Source organism: Trichosurus vulpecula, chromosome 1 (assembly GCF_011100635.1).
Source record: "Trichosurus vulpecula isolate mTriVul1 chromosome 1, mTriVul1.pri, whole genome shotgun sequence".
NCBI lineage: Eukaryota > Metazoa > Chordata > Mammalia > Diprotodontia > Phalangeridae > Trichosurus > Trichosurus vulpecula.
Genome location: NC_050573.1, coordinates 152,897,606 through 152,919,902, shown reverse-complemented (window position 1 = coordinate 152,919,902; position 22,297 = coordinate 152,897,606). Strand labels below are relative to the sequence as shown.

Below are 22,297 nucleotides of genomic sequence, written 5' to 3'. Positions count from 1 at the left end.
CATTTTAAGTACTTAATACATTCTAGGTACAGTGATAAACACTAGTGATACAAATAGAAACAAAAAGAAATTCAGTCCCTGCCCTCAAGGAGCATACATTCTAATGAGGGAAGACAACACATTAAAGTTGGGGGGCGGGGAGGGAAGGGGAGAGATAGTAACAAAGTCATTAGAATCAGACACACAGGAGAGGAGATCTAAGCATGGCTGAACTGGGCTCTGTAATGGTAATTAAGGTGGAACTTTTTTTTTTTTACTGTTTTCTCTTTTAGATTGCTAAAGTAATCAAGTGCCTTTGATTAAGTCTTACTAGGTGCAAAGCCCCAGGCTGACATCCTTTTGCTAACTAGGTGTGAAGCCCCAGGCCCACACCCTTTAACTGATTAGGTGTGGAGCCTTCAGGTCCTAAGAAGGGCATATAAACTCAGAGGTTAGCATTTTGTTTGGGGCTCTCACTCACTGGAAGAGTGTCCTGTGATTTGACCAGAGGAGACTCTGGGTAGCCTCTGGAGCTGGAGTCCCCCAGCTTTGAAAACCCAGATGTTAGTGCTTCTCTGGTAACTATGTATTGTGATTTGGTTAGACAGAAATGTTGATCTATTCATATTGTCTCTGTAATTTCTGTTTGTTTTTGCTCTGAAGTTCAGGGTGCTGGCTTTTCCCCCTGAATTAAGTGAATGGTATATATATGTTTAATTAAAGTAAGATTGTTAACCCCTTAAAGTTGCTTTCCTTAGAGAAGCAGATCAAAGAACCTGTGCTAGCAGCTCTCCTGTGTGCTGGTGTTAAGGGCCTTATACCTCCACAGCAGTTACAAGCAGCATTGTTGTTACAGGCCACAAATGGAGGCCCCAAAAGGAACTAATCAATGGGAAAAGGGGTTATCATGGTAAAAGATTGTTGCAGGATGAGATAATCCCTGGGCAAGTAGTGGGAGATGTTGTTTGGTTGGTAGGTTGTTGTCCTTCATTCTTTTTTTTTCTCTTTTTTTAAATTTATTTTTAGTTTTCAACATTCATTTCCACAAGATTTTGAGTTACAAATTTTCTCCCTATCTCTACCCTCCCCCCACCCCAAGGTGGCATGTATTCTGATTGCCCCTTTCCCCAGTCTGCCCTCCCTTCTATCACCCCACTTTCCTCTCCCATCCCCTTTCCTTTTACTTTCTTGTAGAGCAAGATAGATTTCTATATCTCATTACCTGTATATCTTATTTCCCAGTTGCATGTAAAAACAATTTTTTAAACATTTGTTTTTAGAACTTTGAGTTCCAAATTCTCTCCCTTCTTCCCTTTCCACCCATCCTCATTGAGAAGGCAAGCAATTCAACATAGGTTATACATGTATTGTTATGCAAAACACTTTCATAATAGTTATGTTGTAAAAGACTAACTATATTTTCTTGCATCCTATCCTGTCCCCCTTCATTCAATTTTCTTCTTTGACCCTGTTCCTTTTCAAAAGTGTTTGCTTTTGACTAAACCCTCCCCTAATCTGTCCTCCCTTCTATCATCCCCCTCCTTATCACCTTCGCTCCTACATTCCTGGATGGTAAGATGCCCAATTGAGTGTGTATGTTATTCCCTCCTTAAGTCAGATCTGATGAGAGCAAGATATACTTGTCCCCTTTCACCTATTCTCTTCCCTTCCATTACAACAGCTTTTTCTTGCCACTTTTATGTGAGATAATTAACACTATTCTATCTCTCCCTTTCTCCTTCTCCCAATATATTCCTCTTTCACCCCTTAATTTTATTTTTTTAGATACCATTCCTTCATATGCCACTCTCCCTGTGCCCTTTGTCTATACATGTATATTCCCTTCAACTACCCTAATACTGAGAAAGATCTCATGAGTTACAAATATCATCTTTCCATGTAGGAATGTAAACAAAACAGTTCAACTTTAGTAAATCCTTTATGACTTCTCTTTCCTGTTTACCTTTTCATGCTTCTCTTGATTCTTGTATTTGAAAGTTGAATTTTCTATTCAGTTTTGGTTTTTTTTATCAAGAATGCTTGAAAGTCCTCTATTTCATTGAAAATCCATATTTTGCCCTGAATTATTATACTAAGTTTTGCTGATTGGTGATTCTTGGTTTTAATCTTAGCTCCTTTGGCCTCCTGAATATAATATTCCAAGCCCTTCGATTCCTTCATGTAGAAGCTACTAGATCATATGTTACCCTGATTATGTTAACACAATACTCAAATTATTTCTTTCTGGCTGCTTGCAATATTTTCTCCTTGACCTAGGAACTCTGGAATTTGGCTATAATATTCCTACAAGTTTTCTTTTGGGGATCTTTATCAAGAGGCAATTGGTGGATTCTTTCAATTTCTATTTTATCTTCTAGTTCTAGAATATCAAGGCAGTTTTCCTTGATAATTTCTTGAAAGATGATGTCTAGGCTCTTTTTTTGATCATGGCTTTCAGGTATAATTTTTAATAATTTTTAAATTATCTCTCCTGGATCTATTTTCCAGGTCAGTGGTTTTTCCAATGAGATATTTCACATTGTCTTCCATTTTTTCATTCTTTTGATTCTGTTTTATAATTTCTTGATTTCTTATAAACTCACTAGCTTCCACTTACTCCATTCTAATTTTTAAGGTAGTATTTTATCCAGTGGTCTTTTGGACCTCCTTTTCCATTTGGCTAATTCTGCCCTTTAAGGCATTCTTCTCTTCATTGGCTCTTTGGAGCTCTTTTGCCATTTGAGTTAGTCTATTTTTTTAAGGTGTTGTTTTCTTCAGTTATTTCTTCAATTATTCAGTTATTTAAGGTGTTATTTTCTTTTGGGTCTCCTTTAGCAAATTGTTAACTCTTTTTTCATGATATTCCTGCATCACTCTCATTTCTCTTCCCAATTTTTCTTCTACTTCTCTTACTTGATTTTCCAAATCCTTTTTGAGCTCTTCCATATTCATATTTTTCTTGGAGGCTTTTGATGTAGGATCTTTGACTTTGTTGACTTCTTCTGGCTGTATGTTTTTTAAATTTATTTTTATTTTTAGCTTACAACACTCACTTCCATGAGTTTTTGAGTTCCAAATTTTCTCCCCCTCCCTCTCCTCCCCCTTCCCCTCCATGATGACATGTAATCCAATATAGATTCTACTTATACCTTCACATTAAACTAATTTAATTTTATTTTCAATTTACTTTTTTATTTTTAGTTTACAACATTCAGTTCCACAGGTTTTGGGGTTCCAAATTTTCTCTCCCTCCCTCTCCTCCCCCCTACCCCACAAGATGGCATGTAATCCAATGTAGGTTCTACATTTACCTTCACATTGAACTTATTTACGTAATAGTCCAGTTGTAAATAAGAATGAATCATGAGAGAGGAGAAATGAAACCAAAAAAGAAGGAAAAAAAAAAGGGAGCAAATAGTTTGCCTCAATCTGTATTCAGACTCCAAATAGAAGCCCTGAGTGAAACAAGGCTGTCAAATGAAGGCTAGCTTACTGAAGTTGGAGTTGGATACCTATTTTTCTGGAGTGGCTACAATGAAGGGGAGCACCGTGAAGGTTTTGCAATCAAAACTAATCTAGTTAACAAGCTTGTATGCCGGCCAAAAAGAGTAAATGACAGGCTCACGATAATGCAATCGCCACTTGCAGGAGAAGGTCATGCCACCATCATCAGTGCCTATGCTCCTACCATGACAAACCCTGATGAGGTCAAAGAAAAATTTTATAAAGACCTGGAGACCCTTATCATCAATGTACCAAAAGAAGACAAGTTTATATTTCTGGGTGACTTTAATGCTAACATAGGCTCAGATTACCAGACTTGGCAGGGAGTTTTAGGGAGGAATGGAGTTTGAAACAGCAGCAGCAATGGTCACTTACTAGTGAAGACTTGTGCAGTTCATGACCTCATCACCAACACTGTCTTCTGTTTACCTAATAAAATAAGACTTCATGGATACACTTTTGAAGCAAACATTGGCATTTAATAGACTATGTGATTGTAAGAAGAAGAGACAGACAGGATGTCACAGTGATGAAGACAATGTGTGGTGCAGAGTGCAGGACTGATCATAGACTTATCCTCTCCAAGGGGGAGATATAAGAATTTAGGCAAAGACTGCATGCAGATGGCTTCACATAGGAGAGTGGGACCTGTTCCCTTTCATTTTCGAGTCCTGTGGATGTGGAGCAAGTTGTGACTAGAGAGGAGTTTAGAAATGTAGAGTTGGGGCTTTTGAGTTATACAATATTTTCAATAATATTCCATTTCATTAATTGAAATGAAAACTCCTCGAGGGCAAGAACTGTTTCGATTTTGTCTTTGTATCTCCAACAAGTTGCACAGTTCTTAGCATTAAGTGCTTAATACTGACTGGTGCTATAGCTTGCAGCCAATGTAGTGGCAGATGGAGCAGTATAGCTGAGCATCATCTGGTGGCTAGTGGGGATATTGCAATCTTTTTTTTTGTGTGTGGGGGGAGGGGGGAAGGCAGGGCAATTGGGGATATCCACATCTTTTAAGAAGCTTCTCACGGGCTGGCTAATAAGTGACATACAGCCTTTATGTCAGCTTTTACCAGGCAGTACTTGGATTATTGGACCCATAAGCCCCAGGGAAGAAGCCACTGGGGTCGTGGGTGTCACTAATATTATCTTTTATAAATGTACACATTTTCGATGCCAGAAGATTCTCCTTCTATGACCTTAGAATTTATTCTGTGTTGTCAAATTGTATATGTTACATTTAATGCTTAGAGTCTGTGGTTGAAAACAACATACAGGGGCTGTGACTTTCTAGTCCTGCTGAGGGCACTTACAAATAGGTTATGAGGGAACAACACAGAGAAGAGGAAGGAAAGTTTAAAAAAAAATAGGTAGGAGAAAAGGGGAGGGGGAGGAGACAGTTTACTTGGTTTCCTTCAAGTCTCAGCTAAAGTTCCATTTTCTGCCCTTCCCAGTCCTTATTAACTGTGTGGGGTGGATAATTGTGAAGACTTCACAGGGTATGTCTAATGGAGAGGTTTTGGGATTTGGCCTTGTAATTTTGGGAAGGCATGCCCTTCTCTCTCAGATGTTAGAAGATAATGAACTTCCTGTGAGCTATTTGTTCTCTGCTCTGGGAAGGGTCTCTCCTTCCCCCATCCCATTTCTCCTCCTAGACTTTCAGCCGCCACCCTGGCAGTTGAGTTCTGATAGGGAAAAACCTGAAGGAACCGGATCAATCTTGGTCCTCTGTGTAGTTTTCGCGCCTAGACTGTAAGCCCACCCCTCCCCAGCCAATGGTGAGAAGGGATAGAGGTGGGTGGGAATCTTTTTCATTAAGACTATAAATTAAGGCAGGTTCTCTTTTACCTCACCTCCTCCCTTATGGAGGTGTGCCCAAATCTTGCAAGGTTTGTAGAATAAAGTTACTTTGTTTCTCTTAAACATGTCTCTCCTATTATTTAAAAATTCTGTCCCATACATAACTTTTGTGCCTTCCCTCTGAGATCACCTTCAATTGATCCTCTGTATATCTTGTTTGTACATAGTTGTCAGCATGTTGTCTTCCTTGTTAGACTGTGAGCAACCTGAGAGCATATTGATTCTCCCTCAGATACCCTCTTAATTCTAGAGCCTTACCTCTTTTAATTATTTCCTATTTGTCCTGTATATATCTTGCTTTGTATATATTTGTTTGCACGTTGTCTCCCCCATTAGATTGTAAACTTCTGGTTGTTCAGTGCTTCAATCCTGTCCAACTCTTTATGACCCCATAAAGACAATAGCACGCCAGGCGCTTCTATCCACCACTATCTCTCAAAGTCTGTCCAAGTTTGTGTTCGTTGTTTCCATGATGCTATCTATCTATCTCATCTTCTGCCACCCCCTTTTGCTTTTGTCTTCAATCTTTCCCAACATCAGTCTTTTCTGATGAGTCATGTCTTATTATGCAGCCAAAGTATTTAAGCTTCGGCTTCACCTTCCGGTGAATAGCCTGAATTCATTTCTTTTTTTTTTTCTCTGACTTAATTTTTTTTAAGAACTGACTGATTTGATCTTCTTGCTGTCCAAGGGACTCTCAGAAATGTTTTCCAGCACCACAATTAGAGAGCATCTATTCTGCGGAGCTTAGCTTTTTTTATAGTCCAACTCTTACAGCTATATATTGTTAGTGAAAAAAAAATCATAGTTTTGACTTCCTTCCAAGGAGCAAATGTCTTTAAATTGCATAGCTGCAGCTGCTGTCTTCAGTGATCTTTGAGTCCAAGAATATAAAAATATGACCCTGCTTCCATTTCTTCTCCCTCTATTTGCCAGGAAGAGATGGGACCAGGTGCCAAGATCCTAGTTTTTTTTTTTTTTGATGTTAAGCTTCAGGTCAACTTTTACACATTCTTCTCTTTCATCCTCATCAAAAGGCTTAATTCTTTTTTACTTTCGATCATCAGAATGGTATTGGCTATATATTTGAGATTGTTGATAGTTGCAGGGACTGTCTTTTGCCTCTTTTTTTTGTGTTCTTAATGCTTGACACAGTACCTAGCAATTAATAGGTGTTTAATAAATGTGTATTGAGTGATCCACTGTTTCTTTCATTTGGCTTGTATTTGTTCTTGGGTTTTCTTTTTATCCTTATTTCTTAGCAGTGTCTGGCATAGCCGGTACTTAATAAATGTTTATTGATTGTTTCTTTTTTTTTTTGCCTTTCTTTTTAGCTCCAGGTCTTAGCACAGCACCTGGCACATAGTAGGCCTGGCACATAGTAGGCAATTAATCAATGCCTGCTGGCTTGACATGAGAGAAAGGAAAAGAAATGGGGGCAAAGGTAGTGAGGGCCAGAAGGGCATCGAAGGGAGAAAAATAAAGGAAGGTGAGAAGTAGGCAGAGAACGAAGAGAGAAGCAGAGGAACAACGGAGGGTAAGGGATGGAGGTGGACAGGTGGGATTAGAGGAAGGGGACAGAGGATCCACATAAAGGAAAGGACGAAAGGGGGGATGAAGTGGGAAAGAGGCAGAGGAAGAAGAAACAGATAAGCAGAGGAGACTCAGAAGAAAGACAAATGTGTGAGGGGGAAGGAGAGACAAGGCACAAAAGGGGGACTGGAAGAAAGCACAAAGAGAAGGGAGGGGGTGGGGACAGGGGAGGAGAGAAAAGGAGAAGGCAGCGCTAGGGCGGGGCTGCGCAGGCGCGCTGGGGTGTGTGAAAGGTAAAAGGTCAGAGGTACCCAGGTGTCATGGCGGCTCCCGCTCTGGCGCCGGGCTGGGGTCCGCTCCGCCTTGGCTTCGGTTGCTGCCTTCGTGGCTGCCTGCCCCGGGGCCTGAGCGCCCGCGGAAGGGGGCTTCCAGCGCCCGTGGTCTTGGGACGAAGCGCGACCGCGTCCAGCCGGACAGAAGCCCCCGGCAGTGACCTGTACTGCGTGGAGCTGCTCCGGTGAGCTCCGGCCCGAGGCCGCCGCCGACCCCGCCCCCTAAAGCCCCCCGACCTCCAGGCTTGCGGAGGGTGAGGGGAGAGAGAGAACGGCTCCTGGGGCCGGAGGAGGGCGTCGGCGGGGCGTCAGAGGTGACCCCCTCGCCGCCTCTCTTGTGACCTTGGGCTCTGCTTCGCCTTAGTTCGAGAAGCATTAATTTATTTGTTTTAAACAAGTTCTTATTGCTGCCTTTTTTTTTTTCCATCACCGTGGTTCCCTGCAGTGTTCTTCCCTCTTCTCCTCTCAGAGTGTTATCTTGTATTTTTAAAGACTAGAAAAAAGTAAGAAACATGAGCATAATTCATCATTACGTCGGAAAACGCCCGAAAATACACGTGGGGTACCATAAAGTGGGGGGGAGGGTCTTCTAGTTTCTTTTCTTTCCAGCCGCACTTGTTCCTGAAAATTTCGCAACATTCACTGTTGGATTTTTTTGGGTGGTTCTTTCCGTCCTCAGTTGTGATCACTAAGTTTATTTTTTCCTTGTCTGGGCTTACTTATCCTGCATCAGTCTTGTAGATCTCTCCATGCTCCTCTATTCCTCACGTTTGTCGCTTCTTACACCACAGTAACGTTGGATTACAGCAACGTGCCACACTTGCCATGGAATGCTAATTGATGGGCATCTAATTTTAACAAGCATTCATTTAACAAGCGCTCATTAAGTGCCCAGTGTGTGCCTGGCCCCCGTTAGACACGGAATACAGAGGCAAAAAATAAATATCTTCTGCCCTTCGTGAACTTCCTTCTTTGCAGGAAGGGGTTCTTGGGAGAGGGGCCAGTGCACAAAAACAAGTAAATGCAAAATACATACAAAGGAAAAGGAGATCAGGAAAAGGCTTCATCTAGCAAAGTTGCTTGAGCTAAGCTTTGGAGGAAGCTAGGAATTCTGTAAGACTGTGGAGAAGGAAGAGGCAGTGCATTCTAGGTATTGGGATAGCGGCACAGAGCTGTGGGGACAGAATTATTCAAAAAATTGGAGACAAAATAATAATAATTGCCAGCAATTATGTAGCACCTACTGCATGTCAGACTCTGTGATAAATGCTTTACAAATATCTCATTTGATCCTCATAACAACCCTGCAAGGTAGGTGCTATTATCATCCCTGTTTTACAATTGAGAAAACTGGGGCAGTGACTTGCCTTAGGATCACAACAACTAGTAAGTATCCAAGACTTGACTTGAACTCAGGTCTTCTTGACTCTAGACCAGGCTGCTATTGATGGAGATATGCTGTTTGGGGACCATCAAATAAACCAGTTTAGCTGGGACAGGAGTGTGAGGGGGGAATGTTACATGTTAAGACAGATTGGAATCATGTTGTAAAGAGTTTTAAATGTTGGAGGACTTTGTGTTTTTTCCTAGAGACAAAAGGGAGCCACTTTATCTTTTTCAGTAGGAGAGTGACTTGGTCAGTCTTTTGCTTTAGAAATATTTTGATAACTGTGATGGACCGGAGAGGCTGGATGCAGGCATAGCAATTTATTGACTGTTGCTATAGGCCAGGCAGAAAGATTATGAAAGGCTGAATTAGATTTTTTTTTTGGTGGGATGAGTGGAGAGAAAGGTGGGATATGAGGGTTGCTGTAGAAGTAGAATTTAAAAGGGTAGCCATGGCTTCCATTCATTTAAGCAGGATTGCTGTTTGCTACTGCCAGGTTATGCGTGTTGAGATTTTACTTTACAATGATCATTTTTGGGGGGGCGGGGTGTGAAAAATCAGGTATTCAGTAAACACTTAAAGTGCCTGCTATGTGCTGGGTTCGATGCTGAGCACTGGGGATACAAAAAGAGGCAAAAGACAGCCCCAGCTCTCTCAGAGCTCACAATCTAATTGGGGGAGACAACAATCAAACTAATATGTACAAACCAGCTATATACAGGATAAATAGGAAATAATTAATAGAGAGAAGGCACTAGAATTAAGAAGAATTAGGAAAGCCTTCCTGAAGATGATGGGATTTTAATTGATACTTGAAGAAAGCCAGGGAAGCCACAAGAGGGATGTGAGAAGGAAGAACATTCCAGGCATGGGAAACCACCAGAGAAAATGCTGAAACGGAGAGATGGAATGTCTTGTTCATGGATACTTTTATTTTTGTAGCAGGAACTGAGTGATTCACATAAAGAAGTAAAAGTAACCAAAATTCATGAAGATGACATCTGTCACTTCTTTTTGCTTAACTTTAGCATTTTATAAGGGTTTTTTTTTTTGGCACAATCCTGTGTTTACATGAAGTCCTTTAAGCAATTTTTTTTTGTATTTTTCCACAGCTGCTTTGTTACCCTGATAAAACTGTAGACTTGATTGATGCTTCTCTGTGCAGATCTGTATATCCAGCCCTCGTTTCTCTCTTGATTGATAGTCCCAATTTTTGACATTTAGATATCTTAAATTATATATCTTGTAGGCATGTCAAATATAACATGTCTAGCCCCTTCCAAAATTTCTTATTATTGAGGGCAATACCACCCTTCCAAGCACCTAGGCTCATAACCTCAGTGTCATCTGTGACCCTTGGATTTCATTCCATATAACCAATCTGTTGTCAAATTTAGTAGTTTCTGCCTTCACAACATATCTCATGTATGTTTCCTTCTCTTTAGTTATACAGCTATGACCTTGGTGCAGGCCCTCATCCTGTCATACCTAGCTTGTAGCCTTCTGGTTGGTTTCCCTGTCTCAGATCTCTCCCCATTCCAGTTCATCTTCCACTCAGCAGTTAGTTATCTTCCTAAAGTGCAACTTTGATAATGTGACCTACCCTAATCAGTAAATTTCATTGGTTTCCTATTGCATACAGGATCAAATATAAACTCCCCTCTTTGGTATTTAAAGCCTTCTACAACCTTGCCCCTTCCTACTTTTTCAGTGATTTAGCTATACGTGCCTACCTGCTCCTTCTCTCATAAGACACTACATCTCCCATATATTTGTCTTTACACTGGCTGTCTTGATTGCCTTGAATGATCTCTATCTTTAACACTCCTTCCAACTTCTCAGGTTTCTTTCAAGACTCAGCTCAAATCTTAACCTCTGCAGGAGACCTTTACTAGTCCCCCTCAGCTGCTTAGTGCTTTTCTTTTGAGATTATTTTCCATTTATATTGTATATATCTTTTTTGTTTGTTTTTTGGAGGAGGGAAAGCAAGGCAATTGGGGTCAAGTGACTTGCCCAAGGTCACACAGCTAGTAAGTGTGTGAAGTGTCTGAGGCTGGATTTGGACTCAGGTCTTCCTGACTCCTGGCCGGTGCTCTACTCACTGAGCCACCTAGCTACAAATATATATTGTATATATCTGTGTACATAGTTCTTTGCATGTTGTTTCTCCCATTAAAATATGAGCCATTGAGGACAGGAACCATAGTTTTGTATTTCTTAGTATGCCTAGTACTTAGTACAGTGCCTGGCACATAGAAAGCACTTAATAAATACTTCTTGATTTACTGTAAGATACTACCCTTCTTAAGATGAATGTCTTCTAAGGACTTATGTTATAGCAAGGTCATTTCACTTTAAAAATCAATATTTAATATTAATTAAAAACTGTCCTCCTCCTAGACATATTCTCCTTCCTGAGTTTTTTAAAAAAATACTTCTTGAATTGACTATATCATTATTATTATTATTTCATTGAATGCTTACTAAATGAAGTTCAGTGTGCTCGTTTCTGGGTAAAGTACTAGGATGAGTTGACGCCTGCCTATATAGAGCCAATTGACATTTAAGTGCTATTGTATTATGTATAATAAACAAAGATGAAATAAATCTGCCTTTAAAGGAGGGCATTAGGCATATACACTTACCACAAGACAGACTATGAGATATACAAAGGAGAAGTATGTCCAAGCAAAATGCTTTGACAAATTTTGAGTAGACATCAGTTACATCGTGATGGGATCATGAAAAGCTTCATGGAAGATGTGATACCTCAGTTGGGGCTTGGACGGACAGATTTTAACAAGTGGATATTTTCAATCCAGGTGACTGGGAATATGGCAGTGTGTCATTAATAATTTAAGAATGTCAATATTGCCTTCATTTCTTCACCTCCAAGCCCCTTATTATCTGCTGTCCAAATATACCACTCGATTTATGAGCAGTCTCTTAATTGCTTTTCTTATTCCTCAACCTTCTTGATCTCTGTGCGACATTTCATAGTCCTCCTGGACATTATTTTCCCTTGGTTTTTGAAACACCGCTCTTCTGGTTGTTCTACCTGTCTGATCACTTCTTAGCCTCCTTTGTTACTTCATCATCTCCATATTTGGAGAGTATGTCCAGGAGGAGGGCAGTTTATAATTAATATTAAATACTAACTTTTAAAGTGAAATGAACTTTGCTACAACATAATTCCCTATAGAAAAGCATTTGTTTTAAGAAGGGTAGTGTCTTGCAGTAAGTCAAGAAGCATATTTTTTTTTGCATAGTCTGCCTGTCATACATTTTTTGCACCCCAGAACTCATCCTGGACCTTCTGTATACGCTTACGTGTGTGTGTGTGTGTGTATTTTTTTTTTTGCCATAGAATGTAAGCTTCTTGAAGATAGGCATTGTTTCACTTGTGTCATCCCAGTGACTGGAAGGTAATAGGTGTTTAATAAATGCTTATTGATTGGTATCTGCTCCTGTTAATTCAGTGATCATCTCCATGCAAGTGACTTCCAAGCCAACATATAGTCTTTAATTCTGTCTTGGGTTCCTGTTCTTCATTACCAGCTGCCTGCTGGATAACTCCACCTAGACGTCCCATAGGTCTCTCAAATATGATGTTCAAAATCAAATTCATTATCTTTCCTCCTAAATCCATCTCTTTTTATAATTTCTCTATTTCACCCAGTTTCACAACCTTATAGTTATGACTTTTCCCTCCCCCTTACCTCTCATATCCAGTCTTTCACCAAATCTTGTTGGTTCTACTTGTATATGCTCTCATGACAGGTTTGTTTTTTTTTTCCTGTCCACACAGCTACTAACCTAGTTCAGGCCATCATTTTCTTTCACCTGAACTACTACAGTAGCCTTCTCTCTGCCTCTTTTCCTAGCTGTCAAATTGACATCCATAAATCATCTATCTGACCATTTCACTCCACTACTAAGTAAACTTCAGTGACAGCCTTTTGCCTCTAGGATAATTCATTTAATTCAACAAGCATTCACTAAGTGCGTCCTACACAAGACCTTTCTTGTTCATGTTCTCCCCCCCCCCCCAGCCATTTTATTTGCTGTATATATATCTGTATCTCTCTCTCTCTCTCTCTCTCTCTCTCTCTCTCTCTCCCCCCCCCCCCCCACACACACACACTTTTAAACTGACTTACTCTTCCCCTCCATCCCTCTATGTAAATTCCATTTTTTGTCCTTGTATTCCTTATACATATTGGAATTGGATTGAACATAAACATAAACAGAAGGGCAGACTGAGGTGTTCAGTCATTTTTTTTTAGTCACATCCTACTCTTCATGAACCACCCTTTGGGGTTTTCTTGGCAAAGATACTGGAGTGGTTTGCCATCTTCTTCTCCTGATCATTTTACAGATGAGGAAACTGAGACAAACAGGGTTGAGTAACTCGCTCAAAGTCACACAGGTAGTAAGAGTCTGAGGCTGAATTTGAATTCAGGAGGAGTCTTCCCATCTCCAGGCCTGATACGCTGTCCACTGTGTCACCTCACTGCCTGAGGTGGTAACTTACTCACAAATAATTATATCACTAAATAGAAACTCAGAGAATCATGGAGTAGGTGAGATTCAGGCTAGCATTTGGAAGATAAATATTTCAGCAGGGGAGAGGTAAGATATGCCAGAGGGCATTCCAAGTTCAGGAAACAGCTCGAGCAAAAACCATCTCAATATATTTTTACAAATGCACAAGTAAATTAATCTAGTTCAGAAGAGCCAAGAAATTTGAAGAGAGGATCAACTTTTATAGCTACTAGAAATCTCAGTCCAGTCAAACTATTAAGTAGCTACAATGTGTGAAGTACTCCAGCATACAAAGGCATAATGGCTGGGGATGGGGGGGTGGGGGAAGGTACTCGGCCATCAAGGAGTTTGTAATGCCTCTGGAACCAGGCAGGTGGAATATGGCCTAACATATAAATAGGTAAATATTTCCCTGATAATTTGAGGAGGGAGAAAGTACTAATTACAGCAATTATTTTAGGAATTATAGGAATCAGAAAAAGCCTTATCTCAGACATTGCACTTAAGAAGAGATTCAGGGATTCTGAGGAGGAAGTGCTTTCCAGGCATGGATGTGAATGCCTGTAAAAAAGCATAGAGGTGGGAAATATAATTCCAAGTTCAGGAAACTGCAGATGTCCTGTTTGAGACAGTATGCGAAGGGGAGGTGTTGTAAAATAAGGCTAGAAAGGTAAGCTGAAGCCAAATTCTGAAGGTCTCTAAATTCCAAGCTAAGGAATTTGTATTTTTTCCTTCATCAGGAGACTGACATAGATTTGTGCTTTAAGAAGATCATTTTTACAGCTGTGTGGAGGATAGGGAAGAGAGACACTGGAAGCCAGGAGTCCAATTAGGAAACTGCTTTAATAGTCATAGATCATAGAATCATAGATTTGAACTGGAAGGGATCTTGGAGGTCATTGAGTCTCCTCATTTTACAGATGAGGAAACTGAGGCCAAGAAGAGTTAAGCAGTTTGCCCAGGGTCACATAGCTAGTATGTCTGGGGTGGTACTCAAACCCAAGTTTTCCTGACAACATGTTTATCACTATTTTCACTATGTGATGGGAGCCTAAAATGAGGTAGTGGAAACATAAGTAGAAGGAGGAGAACTAATTAGAGAGATGTTGTGAGGTAGAATCAACAAGACTTGTCAGATGATTGAGTATTGGAGTGAAGGGAGAGGGAAAGGAGGTTGAGAACTTTGGAGAGTAGAAATATCATGGCACCTTTAACAGAAATAGTCAAGTTTGGAGGAGGAGGATGGGTTTTATAGAGGAAGACCTAGGGTTCTTTTCAGACATGTTCAGTTTGAGATGCCTATGAAATATCCAGGAAGTAGTGATGTGAAAATGAAGCTAGGACTAGTTATATGGATGAGAATTGAACACATGGGAGCTGGTAGCAACAAGAGGATGTAGAAACAAAAGAGAAGAATAACCAAGACAGTGCTCTGGGGGACACCTATGGTTAGGAGATGAGACATGAATGATGATCCACCAGGAGAGGTTGAGAAGTTCTGACAAGTAGGTGGGACAAGAGAGAGCAGCTTCATGAAAGCTAAAAGAGAAGAGAGTGTGTGGGGCGAGGGTGGGAGGGGTTGGTCCTGTGGTCCAGCCTTGAGACTGCAGATTCTCCACCCCTTGTGGGTGGAGATGGTCAGAAGGGTCACATGGTGTGGAGAGATTAAGAAGGATGAGGACAAAGAGACCATTGGATCGAGCAGTTAGGATTGTTGGTAACACTGTGGAGATAATTTTCTTGAAAGGTGAAATCTGAAGCCAGAATTCAAGGGTTTGAGAAATAAGTGGGAGGAAAAGAATTAAAGAAAGCCAAAGAGCATAGATGATAATTTCTAGAAATTTGGCTGTGATGAGAAAGAGAAAATGTAGGTGCTAGTCTGAGAGAGTGGTGGGTTTAAATGAAACTTTAAAAAAAAATAGTGAAGGTAGAGTATACCTATTAACCTGGAGCTAAGTGGAGTATATACTCTTTACCATATGCAAGTAGCCTGCTACATTTTCCACCTTCCCTCCTCCCAAGAAGTCCCAGAGAGAGTTTCATGCCACATTTTATGGAGAGAAGAGATAGAGAGGGGATCTTGTCACTCCTTAAAGTTTCCTGAGTGGATGGTTCTTCCTGGTTCAGTGGCCAGTCCTCTGACAAAGCCCCCTCCCAATTGCTGTCGCAGGATTGTTGTATCATCCCAGAGTCTTTTAGCACTATGCGTGTGTCCTTGAAAGTGGTTAGGATCTCAGGTCAAGTTCAAGAATGTTCCCTAGAGGTATATTCTAGCCTCATTACATAAGGATGGGGCACGGGAGGTAGGGGTGAATGAAGAGCCAGGCATCTTTGAGCTGTTGAGATGGACTGGGATCTCTAGAGCTCGTAGTGAAAGAATGGATCGGCAAATCAAGGCAACATTGGCTCCAGGAGAGGAGGAGCAGAGGCAACTTTAACATGGCATGGAGAAGTTGAAATTTGCCAAAAATTTCATTGTTAGCTTTAAATAGGTAAGGGAAGCCTTAATGGAGGCTCAGGGCAGTCACTTGTTTCTTCAGTCTCGAGGCAGGTTTGCTGGGATGAGACTGAGAAGAGAAAGGGATTGAAACTCCTAGAGTAACTTGAGTGACTAAAAAGTTGAGGTAGCCAAAGAAGGTTACTAGATTTGAAGCAGAGACCTCTTGATCTTCAATCAAATGCTGTATGTCTTTGGAAGGATTCAGCCACTTAAAATGTGTCAAAGATAAGCAGTACGGTAGTATAGCAATGGCATGAATTCATGCATTGTTTTCTTTTGAGAAACTTGAAGTGCTTCATGTGTATCATTAATCTCTAGAGAACAAGAACAGATAACAGTTCTCATTTGGTAAATAAAGCAAAGACCTGTATGATCAGCCGGAGGGTAAGATTTCAGTCTTTTTTTCCCTGGGATAACATTTTTTTTTTCACCAGGTCATTCTGCCTCTCAAGTGCTTTAAACATTTTTGAAATTCAGCAATATGAGCCCATTATCCCCAGAGCCCATGTAAGGAACCACTTCAAATTGGAGCTTAGAGATCAGGAAATTTTTAGAATATCATAAGAAGAAAAGCCCATAAACTCAGAACATGGTTCTTTTGAATCAGTATAATTCAATTTAAAAGATCTTTGGGAGCAGGAGTTGTTGATTCTTTATTTGTATCCCCAGTGCACAGTGTCTGGCATGACATAGGTGATTAGCAAATTGTTTGTTGATTGAATGAACAAATATGTATTAAATATGTATCAAATGGCTACATTAAATATTATTCACAAAGGACAGAGATGAAAAACAACCCTTGGTCTTGAGGAACTTATGATCAAATTGGAAACTAAATCCTGTAGAAAGATGAATAAGAACAATGGAACAAAAATAATCCATTCAGGAAATATTCTATAAGAAATTTGGAGAGGAAGAGACCACTGAAGTTCTCTCTCTCCCTCTTTCTGTCCCTCTCCCCAAACACACAGACACACATACCCAAACACACAATTTTTTATTCCCCAAATAAAAGTCTTTTTCTTTCCACAGGTACAGTATTTAACATTTTGCAAAAGTAATCATTACATTAACCTTTCCATGCTGATACTCTATGGAATTTGTGTTCTTAACCAAGAAATTAGATTATTTTAGCCCTATCACTAAGTATTAAATCACCCCCTGCTTGTGACATTGTGCTAAGTGAGTAAAACAAAAGTTAAGGGAAAAAGAAAACTTTAGGGGAAAGGAATATCTTGAGGACAGACTCCCACTGATAACTTATGATTGGTGGTGCCCAGCAGACTCAATTTAAATGAATATAGTTTTTACCTCACTCTAAATTGTTTCTTGCTGCATATTGGATGTCTTAAACATTAACAGTGCTAGGATAATAAATGAAATAAAAAGGGGTGAAAGTCCTTTACTGTTTGTTAGACACCTTTTCTAAGAGTCTTCTGTTGTAATTATATCACATTGAAGAAAATAATACAAGAAAGAAAAAGCATGAAGCCATACATTATGATTAGTGCTACTGTAGTTATTTGCTCTGTATTGTGGAAGGGCATATACATGTGACAGTCATATGAAATATGATAGGTACCCTAGGGAAACAATAATCAACTTATATCAAAAAGCAGAAAAAGATTTCCAGAGATAGGAGCTGATTTTTGTTTGTATAAATGAAATGGGGATTCTGAGCAAAAACTCCTACATGTATTTTTATTAGCAACTAGAAACTTAAAATATCTGTTGAATTCACCAGCCAGGGGGAAGTTTTTATTTGTGTCCTCTGAACTCCTTTCTGAAATGACTTATTTAGAGTGAGAATGAGTCCAGCAAATTGTAATTTTATTTGTATACCCTCCCTATGGCCTATCTTAGCAGAAATGAAGATATAAGCTATAAAATTTTCTCTTAGTGTTATTTGGGCTCAATCCTGAGGTCCTGAAAATAACATTTCAAATGCTGGGAGTATGTTGTACCTTATAAAACATAGAAATTATTTTGGTTTAGATAGTTGTAATCAGGTAAAACCCTTTATTCCAGAAAACTTAACCCAGAAATATTTTTGGAATTGATAGCAAGTTAGATTCCCCAAGAGAAAAGCAGCTGGGCAGGATTCTTACCTATATAACATTTTGACATAGTTTGCTTGGCCATTTTTGTTTTTAATTTCTAGGTGCCCCCTAGTGGCAGAAATCACATTGCTGTTTTAGATCATTTGTTTGTGACAGGGTAGTAAAAATACTGCCAATGAAAACTTTTTTTTTTAAGTCGTAATTCCAAAAGAAGGTTTCAGAATTGGAACAAGATTACTTCTCCCCCTCCCCCCAAAGTCCATAGAATATTTCATCATGGTTTTTTCCCCAGAAATTAAAAAAAAAAGAACTCATAGTGTATAAATTGGTTTAAATGATAAACTATAATGGAAAGAACACCGCAGCATATTATTTTTGTAATTTGATGTCTATATCAGTAACTATTTGACTATTAAAGCTAAAGTAGTTCTGAAAGAATTTAAATTGTAGATACTGTATTGTTAAGACCAATCAATGTATGTTGAGTATTTTATTATTTTTAAACTCTGTTGTTGTTTAGTTATTTTTCAGTCATGTTTGACTCTTTGTGACCCTAATTGAGGTTTTCTTGGCAAAGATACTGGTGGTTTGCCATTTCCTTCTCTAGTTCATTTTACAGATGAGGAAACTGAGGCAAACAGGGTTAAGTGACTTACCCAGTGACATACCGCTAGTAAATGTCTGCGCCAGATTAGAACTCAACAAAATGAATCTTCCTGACTCCAGGTCCAGCAGTCTATCCACTGTACCACCTAACTGCCATTAACAAAACAAAACAAAACCGGGTTTCATCGTTTTTCAAGGTTATATATTTGTTTAAATTGTAAAGTATCTGTCTATTAACAAAACAAAAAACACTTGTACTATTCTCCTGACAATTTTTTCTTAGTATTTTGAAAAGTTGGCCTCGTCCCCTCAGAAAGTATCCTATTCAGTTTCTCTGTATTTGGCCTTGAGAGGCAGTAAAATAAGAAACTTCAGTACAGCAGTTTAAAAAAAAAGATTGTAAGATACCTAATTTATGTCTGAATTCATAAGTGAAAATTTTTTTCACACTGATCTTGACCTTCAAGCCTATTCAAAATTGAAAGTTTGCTGTTTATAAATTAACATGCCAAATGTATTTTTATACAGAATTGAAAAAGCAACTAATAACTTTTTGTTTATTTTTTTTGTTTGTAGGAAACGAGACTATGAAGGATATTTATGTTGCCTGTTACTGCCAGCAGAAGCCCGGAGCTCTGCTTTTGCATTGAGAGCCTTCAATGTGGAACTGGCTCAGGCTGGTATTAACATAATTAAAATAGTCAGCTGAAAATGTTAATGTTTGAGTTTAAGGCTAAAGTCTGTATAGTAAAGAAAAGTAGTTATGTATTAAATAATTAATGGTTACTGTTTCTAAGATATCTTAGGAGGTTTGTTTTCTGGATAAATATTATTTCAAAATTATTTAGATGCCAAAAATAGAAGTAAAGTTAATTTTAAGAACCCATCTTGAATTTTCATTGGTAAACTTACAGTTCTACTTATTCCAATTTAGGGCTTTTAGTTATTTTCTCAAAGATTAAAAAGTGAAAAAGAAATATTAGAAAAAAATTTTTTTAAAGAAATATTAGAAAAACAATAGAGATAATATATCTACTTGTCTATTATTTGTATAATATAAAATTAGTATGTAATTGTTGAGTTTTATGAAACAATTGCAAAATTAGTCCCTTTTATTTTTGACTTTGCAAAGCACTTTCAAACTTATCTCAGTTAAGATTGTATCTCTGCATGTAAAGGGAACATTGGAGACCATTGTTTAGATCAGAGTTTTCAAACATGCAAGCCAGCAGCCCATAGTGCAGCCCAGATTAAATGTGATTGGGAAATATTTAACAAAATAAATAAAAATATAAAAAACAAAATAATATTATGTTTTAAAATCAAGCCAGTATGCACCCTACATGGATTCTTATGTCTCATTTAGTGGCTCTCATTTCTATCTAGATAGATAATTCGGGCTATACAACATTGCTCTTTCTGTATTTTTCCATGTTATTTTCCTTATCTAGAATGCTGTCCTTTTTCTTTTATGCCTATTCAAATTATGTCTGTTTTTCAAAGCCTAGGTCAGTTTATTTCTATTAAAAACTTACTGCTTTTTTTAAATATCCTTGACCTTTTTATTTTTAGTTTAATTTCATTTCTGTATTCTCTCCCTCCATCCATTGAGATGATACCCATTATACATATAAAGTCATAAAAAACATATTTCCACTTTAGCCTTGTTGCAAAAAAAAGCAAGAAAAATAAAGTGAAAAAAATTTTGTGTGTGTGTGTGTGTGTATTACTCTGTGCTCAGTATTTGTCGATTTTCCCTTTGGAGGTGGGTAATATTTTTCCTCATGAATCCTTTGGAATTGTTGTGTATCATTGTTATTGATTAGAGTAGCTAGGTCTTTCACAGTTGCTTATTGTTACACTATTACTGTTACTATGTACAATGTTCTCCTAGTTCTGCTCATATAAGTCTTCTCAGATTTTTTGAAACCATCCCTGTTGTCATTTCTTACAGCACAATTTAAGTTTCTTGTGACCACATTAGCTAACATGAATTTTTCTTTTTTGAACACTTAGAATACTTGTTATCAGTGTCAGCTTAATCTTACCAATAACATGTTTTAGTTCTTATTATTACATGTCTAATTCTATTATAAGCTCTTTAAAGATATTTAATAGCACTCTTATTTTATAACATTCACTCTACCTTGCAGATATTAGGGACCCGATACATTTCTATTGAATTAATTATTATCAGTTTCATACTTATAAGTCTTCGTTTCTCTACCAGATTGTGAGAAGCCTAGAAAGGCTTTGCTCAAGGTTACATAGGTAGTAAGTAGCAGAGGAAGGATTGTAACCTATGTCATCTGACTTCAGGTGCTGTGCTTTTTCTGTTACATGAGACTGCTCCTGTGTCTCATATATCTGGCATCTGTCATGTTACATGTCTGTAACTACAAATTTTTCAGAGTTGCTTGAGGCTTAGAAAGCTTAAGTGACTTTCATGGTCAATCAGTCAATCAGGCAACATTTATTAAGCACCTACTATGTGCCAGACATTATGCTGAGTACTGAGGATGCAAAAAAGGCAAAAGATAACCCCTTCCTTCAAGGAGATTACAATTGAGTGGTGGAAGACAACATTCAAACAAATATATATGAGAACAAGAAGTAATTATCAGAAGGAAGGTACTAGAATTAAGAGGGCTTGGGGAAGGCTTTCAGTAAAAGAAGGGATTTTAGTTGGGACTTAAAGGAAGCTAAGGAATTTATAGTAGGCAGAGTTGAGGAGAGAGAGCATTCCAGGAATGGGAGATGGCCAGAGAAAATTCCCATAGCTGTGAGGTGAGGTATTTTTTTGATGGAATGGCCAAGAGGCCAGTGTTACTAGATTAAAGAATATATGTCAGGGAGTAAAGTGTAAGAAGACTGGAAAGGTAGAAGGTGCCTGGGTTGTGAAAGGCTTTCAATATGGGATCACACAGAAAATCACAAAGTCACACAGAAAGTTTCAAAGTAGTGGGATTTGAACCTAGATCTCCCCAATTCCAGGTCCTTCACTCTCTCCCCTAGGCCATACTACCTCTATTTTACTCTGCATGAATGTTTGTAATTCTTGTAAGGCTTAACAGTGCTGCGTCCAAGTATATAATAGGTGCTCAGGTACTTCTTGGATTTAATTTTGCCTAAGCTTAGAAAAGATACTTTTAGTTCTTCAATTCACTTTTCATATAAACCAGCAATAATTCCACGATAATAAACCAGTTTAAAGTTTTGTTTAGGAATTGCTTGGTGCTTATTTCCTAACCTTGTATGAAGTAAAGGGGAGATACTTCAGTTTTCTTTCCTTGTAAAGATATTAATTCAAGTTAAATGTGAAAGAAAGATAGACTAGAAAGCTAATGGGCCCAGTGATGACAACCAAAAGTCACTTTATCAATATTTGCTTATTCTTGCAAATATGTATTGCCAGTGAATTATTACAATTATAGAAGTTACTAATGAACATTTATTAGGTGTCACAACAACAATAATGATAACAATAATATCTAACATTTTTGTACTGTTTTCTATTTGCGAGGCACTGTGCTAAAAACATTTGATTCTCATAATAATCCTGGGAGGTAGGTGATATTATTCTTATTTTACAGAAAGGAGGAAAATGAGGCAAACAGAAGTTAAGTGACTTGCCTTGGGTCAGTGAGTAACAGTCTGGAGTTGGATTTGAACTCAAGTCTTCTTGATTCCAGGGCTGTGCTCTGTTCTTTGCACCACCTAGCTGCTAATTTATTTCTGATCATTCGGTTTAGCAAAGACAATGTTATTAGTAATTGATAGAGATTTTTTAGAAATAAGTGATTTGTAGTCACTATACAAGTATCTATCTGGGATCTGCTTGCTTTCTTAGTCTCTGTCAGTTACGTGACCTGGCATTTCTTTTTTTCTTTTTGTCCAGACCTGTGATTTTAGCAGTGTCGGGACCTTCTTCTCCCGAAGCTTCCTCCGCTAATGCTAAGCGCTAATTCTGTGCTTTACAGTCTAGGAGGGT

The 22,297-nt window shown here is 38.6% G+C and overlaps 1 protein-coding gene across 2 annotated transcripts in view; it reads left to right on the top strand.

Annotated features, from left to right (window-relative positions):
- The first annotated feature begins 7,188 nt into the window (after positions 1-7,188).
- NDUFAF6 (NADH:ubiquinone oxidoreductase complex assembly factor 6) overlaps positions 7,189-22,297 on the top strand; it is a 51,269-nt gene continuing 36,160 nt past the window's right edge. The window contains exons 1-2 of one of the 2 annotated variants that reach the window (XM_036742073.1): positions 7,189-7,393; positions 18,883-18,982. In XM_036742073.1, the coding sequence (XP_036597968.1) occupies positions 7,197-7,393; positions 18,883-18,982 (297 nt within the window). In that variant the 5' untranslated portion in view covers positions 7,189-7,196. Of the gene's footprint in view, positions 7,394-18,882; positions 18,987-22,297 lie in introns of those variants that run through there. The other variant, XM_036742074.1, reaches the window with a different exon arrangement.